The sequence below is a fragment of the Micromys minutus genome (assembly GCF_963924665.1).
Source record: "Micromys minutus genome assembly, chromosome: 2".
Classification (NCBI taxonomy): Eukaryota; Metazoa; Chordata; class Mammalia; order Rodentia; family Muridae; genus Micromys; species Micromys minutus.
This window is the reverse complement of record NC_137971.1, coordinates 82,614,193-82,628,240: the sequence shown is the minus strand read 5'-3', so window position 1 is coordinate 82,628,240 and position 14,048 is coordinate 82,614,193. Positions and strand designations below refer to the sequence as shown.

At 44.0% G+C, this 14,048-nt stretch overlaps 1 protein-coding gene across 1 annotated transcript in view; it reads left to right on the top strand.

Annotated features, from left to right (window-relative positions):
• Positions 1-14,048, top strand: part of SPON1 (spondin 1) — a gene marked incomplete at its 5' end in the record, with an annotated part of 278,019 nt that overhangs the window by 166,582 nt on the left and 97,389 nt on the right. Inside the window, one exon of the mRNA XM_080911650.1 lies at positions 6,011-6,159. Coding sequence (XP_080767776.1) covers positions 6,011-6,159 — 149 coding nt within the window. The remainder of the gene's footprint in view (positions 1-6,010; positions 6,160-14,048) is intronic.

Genomic DNA, 14,048 nt, shown 5'->3' with positions numbered 1-14,048 from the left:
CAAGCTTCCTTTAATCCCAGCTACTTGAATGCTGTTGGGATGAGTGAGGGGCATGCCTGACCAGACAACTATGCACTTTTCTGTAAAAAAAAAAAGGGCTAGTAACAGTCTTTGGCTTTCCCTTGAAAAAACTGAAGCCCTACTGTCTCACAAGGACCACAGGGAGATGTCCTGATTATTTTTTAGGGGATCTAAAAACATTAATCTTATGCCTTATTACCATACCTTCTAATGCCTGGGTCTTTTTTTTTCTCTCCCCTCCCTTATTTCTTAGAATTTATTTCTTTCAGCTAACTGGAATTTTTTTGACCACCACATTCTGCTAGTCCCATGCTTCTAGGTCCCAGCTAAATGATTCCAAATTCAGACTTGTTTTATACCCAGCACTTCTATCTTCTCAGCCTACTGGTTCTAACTGCCACCCAGTCACCTAAACACATTCTTCTTGGCCATCATGCCTTCCATAAACTGATCTGGATGTCTCTTGTATCATTTAGATTTACTTTTTATTTATTGGTGACTTTATTTAATGGGCTTCAGCCTCAGAACAGCCCTGAGAACTTGGTCATATCATCTCCTCTGCAGAGGGAAAATCTGGGGCTGAGAATGATTGACTTACTTCACAAAAACATTCATGACCAATATTAGCATATACATTGATCAGATCCTAAGAACAAGAGTTTTAATGACTTTACTAAAAATTGCCTCCCTGAGGTGTGTGTGTGTGTGTGTGTGTGTGTGTGTGTGTGTTATTTGAAATTAAACTTAGGGCCTCTCATATACTAGCCAGGTGAGTGCTTTCTTGTTTAGCTACATCTCCAGTCCACAGTCTTCTGTCATATTGCATTGTCTCCTAGCCACTTATCTCTACTCCCTCTACTATTGCCCCAAAGCCAACTCTGTAAATTCAAGCAAGGAATGTTGAATGCCTCCCATTTTGTCTCATCACCTTTAGACCTGTCCCTTCCTGACACTGGGTGTTTCCTACCAGCTATAAGATATAAGGAAGAAGAACTGGCCCCTGCACCAGACTGGCATGGCCAAGAATCCCAGAGTCAAGGGTAATCTTTCAGGAAACTCTCTAAGTCCAGATGTCCTCATGTAAAAGAATTCTGACAGAATCTTGTGTTAGTTAATTTTCATGTCACAGTAACAACTAAGCAGAATCAACCTAAGGAAGAGAGGATGCATTTTGGTTCGCAGTTTTAGAGGGAATACTTTCATGCTTCCATGTGACAGCTGCTACATATCAGTCCATAGCAGCTTGCTGGCCTTCCAGATATTGGGCCAAAAGTGAGTCCAGGGCACACCCTTTAATGTCTAACCCCAAAGATCACCTCTACTCTCCAGATACTGCCTTTTAAGGATCTGTAATCTCCAAACAGTGCCACCAGCTGAGGGCCTGGTTCTCAAACACATGGACTAACAGGTGTCCTACCTTATCACCCACCTTCCCTATGGCTTCTGACCACATAGACACTCAGAGCTCTCTGTAATTAGTCCTGACTTTCTGTCTGTCAAACCTCTTGGAATTCTAACTCTGCAGTCCATTCAGGGGTTTCGTTCATTTTCTGCCTCCTCAGTAGGGTGTAGAGAAAGAGTCAGTGTTCTTGAGTCAAGTAGACCTGGAGCCGAAGTCTAGCTTTCCTCTCACTGGTCTGTAAACTCAGGTGGGCTCCCTAAACTCTGTGGAGCTTAGATTCCTCATTCGGAACATGGAGCTAATGTTATAATGAGAATCTCACTAGGAAAGCAGCATCCTAAGAGGCTTATCTGATCCTCTTATGTGTGTTACTAAGAATTGTTTCTCAGATCCAACTGCCCCATCATCTTCCTACCTGGCCTCTTTCTGTTCATTTCTCTTCGCCTCTGAGAGCCCTCATTCCAACTGAAAAGGATTTTCATCTGCTCTCACTTTCTTATGGATTCTTCTTTTTAAAATATTTATTTTTGTTTTATATGTATAAGTGTTTTTCCCTGCATGTATTTCTGTGCACCATTTACGTGCAGTGCCCATGGGGACCAGAAGAGGGTGTTAGAACCCCTGGAAGTAGAGTTACAGGAAGTTGTGTGATATCATTTGGGTGCTGGGAGCTTAACCTGGTTCCACTGCAAGAAGCAGCTAACTTTTAAACACTGAGCCATCTCTCTAGCCCCTAGGTTCTCATGCATTCCCATTGGGCATGTATGCTTTCCTTCTTTGTCCTCTTCCTTCTTCTTCCCTTCCCCTTTTTTTCTCCTTCTTTCTATCCCCTGTCTTTTTCCTCCTCCTCCTTCCCCTCTCCCTAGTGGTACTAAGAACATTTCCATGAGTTCCTCTATCTGAAGGAATGCTAAGAACAGTTTACAGCTTTTGTAGTTCCTTCAAAGCAGCCCGATTAATCCGAACAACTCTGGGAGATCAGACTAGTAACTGTTACTCCTGTTTTAAAAGGGAAGACAGCTTGGGATATAGCTCACTCACCTAGAGTGTGGAAAGTGCTGTTCCCAGAACCATGTGAAGCAAACAACAAATAAATAAATAAAGGGGAACTGAGGCTCTCAGAGGTTAGTTAGATGACCAGTTCATAAACACAGCTCTCCGACTTCAAGTCACCACGTGTCTTTCCCTGTACCAATTTGCACCTGAGCAACTGCTGCTCACCTGCCATAGATGTCCATTTTAATGATGTCAACTGTCTTTCCATCAGAGCTTCCTTTGCACCCTTCCCCAGCCTTGCACAGTTCATACTGAGCTGATGGGACTGTGTTGAGACCTGAAGGCCGTGTTCTGCTGCAAAGTCACTCTAGGGAACCAACAATTGCAGTGCTAAGCAGAGTGAATGCATAGAATGAAACTTTATTCAAGAGAGTAAGAAACACAAAGGCAGACCCCCTCTGGGAGTGCCTGCCTCTCTGCACACCAGCTTTTCAACCTCAATTCGCTGGGTTTAAGGAATTTGGAGTTGGTTCTTTCATCCCCTGTGTTATTATGAGATAACTCTGATGAGCTGGATCACAGCTAATCTGCTCTTCCATCTGTTTCCCCGCCCCCAGACTCTGAGTCCCTCAGGGCAGACGCCATGTCCTATTCCCATCAGTCCGTATGGCCTGCCACTGTGTTTGGTACTTAGCTAATGGAAGTTGAATGAATAAAGCAGAAAGACCCATCTGGGTTCATTTCCTGATCTCCTGCGACTGTGCTCATTTCCATTCTCTTTCTGCCACATCCCATAATATATATGTTTATTTCCCATGGTAAGGTAAGGGCAGGCTTCACATCTTTCGGTTTTGAAGCCAATCTACAGCCATGAAAAGGGGAAAGCGTGCTTACTGAGTGTCTGTCCTGTGCCGAGGTAATATCCACATAGCATCTCATTTTTTTATTATCATTTCACTTATCTCTCCTAATAGGTCAGTGTTAAAGAGGGTGAAATGAGGGTAGATGAAGAAACTGAGTCTGGGAGCTTACATAACTAGGATGTGGGAGTGCTGTATGGAATCCTTATTCCTTGCTTAGAAAGCCCAGTGCCTTTCCCCCTCCTTATTGCTCTTTGTTTTCTAACAACAGCAGAGAGCACAGCTAAGACCTTAGCTTGGTAGGAGTCAGGAGCAGCGCTGAACTGAACTTGGATTTAATTGCATTGAATTAAATTGTGCCTGTGTGTGCCCAATGTTTTGGGAATATATACTGCCACCTTCTCATTTGTTTGATTGTGCAAAATGCTTCTGGAAACATGAGGTGAGAGATGACATCAGAAACAGAGACAAAGACAGATTCACTCATGGAGTCTACAGCCTAGTAGGACTACAACATTAGTAAATATGGTCTATATTACTGGAAACACAGGAGGCAGGAGCTTCAGTCAGCCAAAGCTTCTGGATAATCACAGTCATAGTTTCCTTTCGATTTCTGGGACAAACATCATTGGATTATACTTTTATGTCACAGTACATCGTTGGGGAAGACAGGGTAATAAAGAAAGCAGAACCTATAACAGAAACTGTATTAAGGAACGCTAGCTCACTCATTCATTCATTTAGTTAGATGTTTTAGACTACTCAGAATAGCCTGCCTAGAGAATAGTGCCACCCACAATGGGCTGGATCATCCTACATCATTAATAATCAAGGCATACATACATACACACACACACACACACACACACACACACACACACAAAGACATGCTCATAATATGACTTGGGAAACCCCTTAATTGAGGCTTCTTCTCTCAGATGACTCTAGATTATATCAAGCTTACAATGGAAATTGATGAGGAAAATCATGAAGGAGGAAAAGAGACACGCAAGCCAAGCAAGACAGAGGGAACAACAATGCTCCTTAGATACAGAATTTTAGCTAGGACAGGCCTGAACATAGGAAGCATTTCAGTAGAACAGCATAATGGGGAGCAATAGATGCTGAAGTTGGTCTCTCTGTGTTTCTATTACAAGCTAAAGGTCATGAAGCCATGCCTTCACAAGTATACTCTTAGCTTACATGGCAGAAAAGCCTTTCCTCCTGCTCAGGAAATGAATTAGAGAAGTAGCCGGCCACATCTTCACCTGTCTTTTCTTGAGATAAACATAATGGCTGTATTTCCGTGATGTGTAGGAAATAATGAGCATTTGGGTTGACCCACATGGTGATTTCATTTGCCTGGGTTGGGGTGTGGCTGCTCTCAGCAGACTGGGAGGGTGCCACCTGGCTTTATGTTCATGTCCTTGATGTGCTCCAGGAGAAGAAAGCCTTTGGGAAAGCAAAGACTACTGTAGAAACAGGACCATGTCCTGCTCAGAATTTCTTTTGAACATGGTGGGATGGTGTGAAGAGATCTGTCCACTCTAAGACATAAAGCAGTTAGCTAAAAGTGTCCCTTGGGTTTGTCTAATTTAGATATTCCCCTTCACTGTGCTTGAAATGTTCTTTAATTTGAGACTTTGTAAAGCCAACCAAAGAATGGCTGAGAATTGAGCCAGTCCTATGAACTGTATGTGACTTAGTCTATGAAGCGTTATGTGACTTAGTCAATAGTAAATATCTGAAGTATTTGTATCTAAAAAGAAGACACTATGGTACTGCCCTTGAACACTAGTTCCTTGTTCCCAAGTTCCTTAGAAACTTGGATAAACCTCCCCAGCCATGTTCTACCTTGGTCCTCTTCAAATTCTGCTATTCCTTCACATTGTACATGATAGCCCTCCTGTACCCCACTACTTTCCACCATCCCTGGTGGTCATCACCAAGCCACTGAGGACTGGCCGCCTCCACACACCAAGACTGTCTTCCCGTTCTCTGGATGTGACTCACTATTCCCTCATATGGTAATGTACCTAAAAGTCAGCTAAGGAAAGCCGTGTCAAGCCTGAGCAGGAAAGGTGGCTCCTACACACACTCGAGCTTCTGTTCCTTGCTCACACTCCAAGATTTCCACACCATTCTGCTTCCTCTACCCCATCCCTCGCCCTGCCGCCTGAATGATTTATCTAAAATTCAAATGCAATCATGTTATGCCCCTCATCAGACCCCTTCAGGGGCTTCCAGGTTTTTTCCAGGGCCATCCAAACTCCTGAAGCACTCAGAGTAATGGCATCTGGAAGCAGGCTTCTTCTACCTCCATGACATCTAATTCTCCAATGACAGTGTCACTGCAGTGCTGAATTGCTGACGGCTTTCCAAGCACAGCATTAGTCATGTTCTTGAGCCTGCCAGAAAACAACCCTTCCTTCCTATTTAACCTTATGAACCTTACTAGCATTTCAAATTCTCTCAACTGTCCGCCTCTCGGAGAACAGAGGGTGTCTTGGGCTGTCTTCTTGCGATACCCCCTATTCACTTCTGCGTGATTTCTAGACTCATAGTTAGTAGGCATTCTCTCTAATTGCTGAGTAGTGTTGGGATTAAGACCAGGCAATGCCTACTCAGTACTGGCTGAATCTTTGAACAGTCTTCCTTTTCTCCCCATCACTGAAGAGGTACACATTTCCACCCTGGTCACACTGATATCTATATCCTGATTGACTTCTAGGTCGGGCTAACCACTGGTCTGCCATCATTGGCGGGTCCCACTCCAAGAACTACGTACTGTGGGAATATGGAGGGTATGCCAGCGAAGGCGTCAAGCAAGTTGCTGAACTGGGCTCGCCAGTAAAAATGGAGGAAGAAATTCGACAACAGGTAAGGACAGACTCCTGATCAGCCTACAGCAGAAAATTAGGTCAGAGCATCTCTGAGTTTCATTTTCAGGAGCTTAAAATGTGTCGTGGTGTGGAGTGTGCTTGGGGTGGGGTGGGGGATTCTATGGACTGAATCAGAAATTTTCTCCCTAAACTGGTGCATCCTCTAGCTTTTGTATGCCAAACCTTGCTGTAGGCTTGTTGTTGGAAAGACAGACCTCTGGTCTCCTGAGAGAAAAACTGTGATTTAGTGTTTCCTACTCTGGTTCTTGAGGGTGGAAGACAATCTTCAAACTGTCTAAGCAAATTGTCACTTCTGAAAATAGATATTTTATGTGTTGGCATGTGGCATTTCGCAGGGGTGCCTCAATGTGTCTGATAAATTCACTGACCATTAGTCATGATCGTCATGTAATGATGTGATACCAGGAGCTCAGGAGCTGCCTCATTATCTAGGTTCCAGCTTCTATCTACTCAGGAGGGCAAGAGAAATGACCCTCTATTCTTGTCAATGTGTTTACATGACAATGGGCTATCCCTCATCAAAAGCCTAAGCTAGTTAATAAATAGAGGCTGAGAAGAAGGGTCTTGGAAGAATGACAGTTTTGTGGTTTGCTGTGGAGATCCGATGGCCTGGCTTTAGGTGTCATTCCCACAGAAGCCTCTCTGGCATAAAAGAACTACTCAGTCAGCCATGTCTTGCTGACCCAAGTGTTCTGGGACAAGGAAAAGGCAAACTGTGTTTGGGGTGTGGTTTCACAGTGCAGGACACTGAGAGGCCACCATCCTTTTTCTTCCTGCCCTGTATCTCCTAGGATGATATAGGAGGCCCCACGTACACGGTGCTCCTGCTGTGTGGGGATGGATGTATGCTCAGAGGCCTCAATAGACTGAGGGGGATGAGCACAGCCCAGACCCAGTGCCTCTCTGAAGCCTATCATCTGGACTCCAGACTGCCCATAGTCCAGGACTACAGGCACTGGAAGTCACCCTACTCCTTCATGATGCCCTTACACCATAATGGGGAAAGGCTTCAGAATGAGCGTGTGTTTATCCTCAGTTTGACTTGAAGTCTAAATGTTTTAACATTGCATGGCATTAATTAATGATTAAATCACCCTTCTTTGTAACTGAGGATGACATAGAACTCCTTAATCTTCCTGCCTCTACCTTTGAGTCCTAGGTTTGCAGGCCTGTAGCACTATGCCGTTTTATGCAATGCTCAGAATCAAACCAAGGACTTCATTAAATTAGGGCAGTATTTTGTTAACTGAGCTCCACATCCAGCCCACAATGTCGGTCTTCTAATTGCCCAGTTTCTCCTACTCTGCCATGCCTCACAAGCAACATAACTCTTCAAGTTATAGCCAAGTCATGATCGTTTCCTCCATATTGGTGCTAGTGTGTCTGTCTTGCCCCTGAGGACTCTTTGTCTGGAATCCCAAAGATTCACTTTCTAGCTGTTAAGCATGAAATTGTGAGGAATGAGCTGCTAAAAACCATTTGTTACAAAGAAATGATGAAACTGGTAGGTAAACTCAGGATAAAGGGTGCCCTCCTAACAGTGCCAGTCTTGCTTACTGAGTTCCTTTAGAAGGTTCTGAAAAGGAGAAACATGCAGGAATCCTACAAAATTAAGATTATAAACCAGACAGATGGCTCAGCGGGTAAAGGCACTGGCCACACAAGCCTGAAGACCTAAGTTTGATCCCTGGAACCCATGAGAAGGTAAAAGGAGAGAAACAACTTGTGGTGGTTAAAAAAAAAAATGGCCCCATAGGCTCGCAGGGAATGGTACCATTAGGAGATGTGTCCTTGATGGATTAGGTGTGGCTTCATTGGAGGAAATGTCATTGTCTCTTCCTGCTGCCTATGAATCCAGATGTAGAACTCTTAGCTCCTTCTCCAACACAATGTCTGCTTGCATGCCACCATGCTTTCCTACACTACAATGTTGGACTACATCTCCAAACTGTAAGCCAACCCCAGTTAAATGGTTTCCTTTATAAGAGTTGCCATGGTCATGATGTTTCTTCACAGCAATAGAAACTCTAAGACACAACTCCTTATAGTTGTGCTTTGATCTCCATATGTGTGCTGTGGAATACACACACACACACACACACACACACACACACACAAACACATGTTTTTAAATTTTTATAGTGGAATTATCTTTTACTGGTGAACATAACATCCCATATGTCATGATGGTTAAAAGGTTAAAAATCATGGGCAGGACTTTAGCTTTAGAATTCCCCACTTCAGAAAATGTGTACATGGTGGAACTTTAATCAGCCTGCTGCAGGGAGTCTGTCCAGCCTAGCTAGCACGGCTTCCTGCTAATAAGCTTAATTATGGGGACTGCACACTGGAAAGAATGGGTGTCTATCTAACACTACCTGTCAGCCTGCTGGGTATTGGATTTCTCTCATTAGGCCTCCTTACATCCAATTCTGAGAGGCCCGTGTTAATATCCAAGTTCTAGAGTGAGGAGAAGGTATTGTCAATCAAAGTAAACTTTAGAACTTTAAGCCCAAGTTTGTCTGGCTCCAAAGCCTATACATAAAATCTAGTGTATAAATTATAGGGCTCCAAGCAGACATGCCCCACCACCACCCCATTCCAAATCTAATGAAATTTTCAACATGGCAATGCTGTGAATTTCACAGTATGGGCCCCATGACATTGAATAAGCTACTTTCCACCTTCCCAGCCCCACACCTCCATCCCACTTTATGCCAACTCCTAAGAGAGCCTCCCTTGGCAGGCAGCAACATCCACTTCCCAGCACCTTGAACATCCAGCTTAGTTCAGTAATTTCAAGGTCCTTTAAAGTTCCAAAAAATTCACGGCCTTAAATATCCTTTCCTACAAGCACACAACTTATATCTTTTCTATAAGTCAGGGAGGAAGCAACATAAAAAGAAGCAAGAAGACACTTTCTCCTAGAATAGAAATGTGTCCTCTGCATAACCAGAGGACTTGTTTGAAAACTTCAGCAAATTCTCTGTCCCCAGCTCTTCACTCTTTATACCCTCCATCAAAGAGCCCCATTCCAGCCATGATGCAAATAGAATTTCTTTTCCCACAAAAGGCAATTTTGTGTGTCCCTTGTTATAGAATTATACCTCACAGCCATTTTCACAAGCATTAAAAAAACCACAATGGGTATTATTGGATATACATTTTATGCTAATGGATTTCAAACACAAATGAACAAAAATGCTAATCACATTAGTAGTGAGTAATTATAATAATTCCGTTGGGTATAAACCTTATTGTTACTATAACTGTAAAGTTCTCCAAGAAAGTTGATGACAAATTACTGCAGAGGCATTGACAGTAGTGATGCTACTGGGCAGAGACAGTGGGGGAGGGGACACAGAATGTGTGCCTCTTCTTTAGAAGCAGACAGATCCGTATGTCCTGGTGGCCAGTGGAGCCTGGAAAATGGAAATAACTTAAGTTGACTTTGTTAGTCATGTGTATTTCTTGAGAAGTTTTACAGTTGATTTATAGGTGTGTGTGTGTGTGTATGTGTGTGTTCATAAATATGCACAGTAGTACATGCATGTGTGTACATACAGATGAAGACCAGAAATCAATCTTGGGCTCATTCCTCCGAAGTCATCACCTTGGTTTTTGAAACACGGTCCCACGGAGACCTAGGACACACCAGTTTTGCTCAGTCAACAAGCCAGCGAGCTCCATGTTTCCTCCTGTCTTGTCTCCCCAGTCCTGGGATCACAAATGTGTTTACCAGGACCAGCTTCCTTGTGTGGGCGCTGGGGATCAAGTCCACATGTCCCTGAAACCAGCACATTACCCACTGAGCCATCATTCCAGCCCCATTGGCTGATCCCTAATTTAGATGACTTGAGGGATTTGTTGTTCAGGATTTTTGAGTTTCTTAAACAGTTAGTATTAATCTTTGTCAGTGAACAGCTGGTAACTAGTTCTCCCGTGCTGCAGATGCCTGTCTGCTTTGCTGATTGTTTCCCTTGCTGTGCGACTTTGTTCGTTTGATGTAATCCCACTTGGTTATTATCCTCTTGACTACACTGATGTCTTCAAATGTTTCTCCTTGTTTTCTCTTAGTCATTTCCTAGTTTGGGGTCTTGTTTTTAGGTCTTGATTCTGCTTTGAGTTGATTTGCGGGCAAGGTGAGAGGAGTTTGAGTGTCAAATACTAAGTAAGATCAGCCAGATACAACATGTCCTCTCATGTGCAGACACATGAGGAAGTTGAAAAATGTTGATTGGTGAAGAGCAGCAGTTAGGAGGGGGAGGGGAGATAAATGAGGGGTAGCTTTGATTAGCACACTGTATGCATGCAGTCATATGTAGCATTGGGTGCTATGAATACATGCAATTTATGCATGCTAATAAAAATATATAAATGCTTACAAAAGGAAATATAAGGCTATGGCTAGCTAGCCTGGCAGGCCACAGATGGATAACCTCAGGCAGGAAGAGGCTGGAAGAAATGGAAGATCAGTCCTTGGGGGACTGGAATTTCGAGAGACGATGCAAGCTCATTTCCCAAGAACACTTTAATCACTACAGCCACTTAGCAGTCACAAAGTCTAACTGGGTGTCTGGTGCTGTGCTGGATACTAGGGTAAAGATGAGGCCCATTCACCCAGCCTTCCATGCTAGAGAACTAGCTGTCCTCCTAGACACTCACCGTGCCCCAGATTCTGCCTCCTCCTTAAGGTTCTTTTCACACAGTCCACCAGCACTGCACTCCTCTTACCTCAGCATCCATCTTTTGTGTACATTTTAGCACTAGTGTCCTGGTGGTCCTGCCTTCAAATCCTCTTATACGTATCCTTGCTGCCCAGGGTCAGCTTCATAAAATATATGTCAAGTCATGTCTCACACACATACACACACACACACACACACAGAGAGAGAGAGAGAGAGAGAGAGAGAGAGAGAGAGAGAGAGAGAGAGGGAGAGAGAGGGAGAACCTGTGTCCTTACAAGTACTTTATTTCTCTTAGGCAACTTTATGCCCTCAACTGAAAAGGTATAAACCTACCCTGGGCTGCAGTGGTTTTGAGGATGCTGTTCTGAGTCACCCAGACCTTGCTGTCCCCGTCTTCCTCCTCCTCATCCTCCTTTCAACTCACAGCTCCTGGTCTCAGTTCTACAGTGTCTTCTCTAGGAATCATGGGTTTGTTGATCTTCCTGGAACCATACAGTTCCTGGTGCCATCCCCTGACCTGAGATAACCCACCACTGTCTGGTACTTTCTCTGTCTCCCATAGACTTATCCAACTAGATGTGACACCTCCCTGCTGCCCAAGCACCCTGCTTCCTTCCATATATGCCAGTTTGTTTTGTTTCTATCCAGGCTGCCTTAGCTTTTCAGTAACACTAAAAATGAACAGTGTCTCGCTTAGATTGGTGTGTGACCACAGTGTCACAGAGACATCTCTTCTTTTCCACTCAACTGCTTTGGCTCTCGAACTAATTTCTTTTCTGCTTTAGGGCGCTTTGTCCATCTTCCACAAGATTTTCTTTTTATTTGGAGAGTAAAAATAATCATAGGATAACATCTTCACAGAGTGACCTTGTTTTCCTTCCCCTGGTCCCACCTGAATCTTATGGCATCCCTTATCTCTGGATTGCCCACTACATGTTGGCATGCACTAGAATTCTTCTGCCCTGAGCATGTGAGAGCCCAAGGGTCCAGGTCATAGAAATACCCGGGGCAGCTTCCTTGTCATGTTCACAAACGACTGGTGTAGGGTTTTCTCATCCCTCCTTCCCAAATGTTCACAGGTGTGCCCTCCCATGCCTACGTCCCACCCAGCATGAGATGACCTTTCTCTTCTAAACTCAGGGACTCAAACCTCAGCCTGTGACCCTGAGCCTGTGTCCCAGTTCATGCCCCCCCCAGAACCTCACTCTGGCTCCTGTTGTCAGTTACACTCTCTCCTCATCTCTGAGCAGCACCCCTGATGAACAGCAGAGACAGGTAGATCTTTGCCATTGAAGCCTTGCCACAGCATCTGCCATGAATCCAGTCGGCCGCCTAACCTATGGCTAAATACAGGCCCTTCAGGCAGGCAGTTCACAGTGGAAATGGAATGGGAAAAGAATGCCTTTCTGGGTAGCAATTGACAAGCAAGGGTTAGACGGGATCACAACACCCTAGCCAAAGGCAGGAACTCAACTCAGGCAGGCTGTCAAGATTGTAGCTGGGAGGGCTGCTGAAGGCACAACACCATCAGAAGAAACCCATGATGCTGGACCTACCAGCCTGGTAACATGATGCTTGGCCTAGAGGTCAATTTCATGGATGAGGTGGGACCAAGGGCCTTTAGTAGTCTGAAGCACATGGATTTAGACAAGCAGAAATCAAAATAGGGCACCAGGCAGAAACATAGTTGGGACTCCTGAACTCTTGAGACTAGCTGCACGTGGTTTTAAAGACCTGGGAAACAAGCAGGGCCAGTGGAAGCTTTAATGTGACTTGTCTGTTACCTCAAGTAGATTACCAACCCTAGTGGGCCTTAGTGTCTCCATTCTCAGATGGTGATACTGGTGGTATAGGGCACAGTTGTTGGTCATGAAAAGGCACTCAAGTGATACTTGGCTTGGTGTCTAAGCATCACTTTTCTTATGACTGGGACATAAAAATTAATCAGGAGGATATCTCTTTCCCTTCAGAGGGGATGATGTGGTTTTATAGAGTGGAAACACAATTGAAAGAAGTAAATGGTGTGCAAAAAATAAAAAAAAAAATGTTTGAGAATGAAAGCTAGAAAGGGAAAAGTAGGAGGGAGAGGCAGGGCAGAGAGACAGGATGGTGTTGGGAGTCTCAGGACTGAGAAGCAGCCAGGTTGACCAGATACCTTTTGGACTGCAAGTCAAGGAGAGCAAGGGGGACCAAAGATGACTTTGAGTGAACCTGTTTTATAAAGAGGGGGCACCCGAAGAGCATTTTTAGCAGTGGACTTTGCAGAACTGCATGATGGGATTTTTCTCTTTGCTGCCTCCTCAGGAAACATTTAGTCAAGACCTGTGGGGCTTTGTCTTCATTTCTCTCTTGCTGTAAAACATAGCAGTGCAAACTAGGAAACTTATACATAACTGACACTTAGTCTTCTCATGGTACTGGAGGTGGGAACACCCAACAAGCTGAGGTTTAAGGCAAATAGAAATCCCAGTAGCCCAGCTTGCCCTAGAGTACAGATTGCAGAGCCATCCTCCGAGTGGCAGCTCTCACACCCTAGACATTTACTCAACAGTAACATCGATGCCCAGGAATTCTAAGGACCTCTGTGTGAGAAAAGGTTAGGCATTTATTCGATCAAAACTTACACAGTATTTAACTCACACAAAAATTATTTTCATAACAACTGAAACCAAATAGTCTAAATGGAAGGCAAATTCCAAGTGGGAGGGAATGGATGAATTGCCTTAAGATGTGCAGGGCAATATAGCAATACTTGGTAAAATTGTAACCTTGTCTCTTTATTTTAGCAATCAAAACGGGGCATCTGTTTTTAGCATAGCCGTTTGTAAGTACATAGTTAGATAGCACAAAGGATATTCATATTGTCGGTGTGCCTCTTCGAATTGTTTATCTTTTGAGACAGTCTCAACTGCATAGCCCAGGCTGGCCTTGAACTTGGGAGCCTTCTGCTTCAACCTCCTAGGTCTCAAAACTACAAGCATACATGACCATACCCATCTATTATGAGTACATCTTTATGCCTCCAGATCAGTGGTTCTCAACTTGTGAGTCATGGTCCCGTTGGCAGACTTCTATCTCCAAAAATATCCACATTATGATTCATAGTAGTAGCAAAATTACAGTCATAAAGTAGCAACAAAAATAATTTTATGGTTGGGGGTTGCTATAACATGAGAAA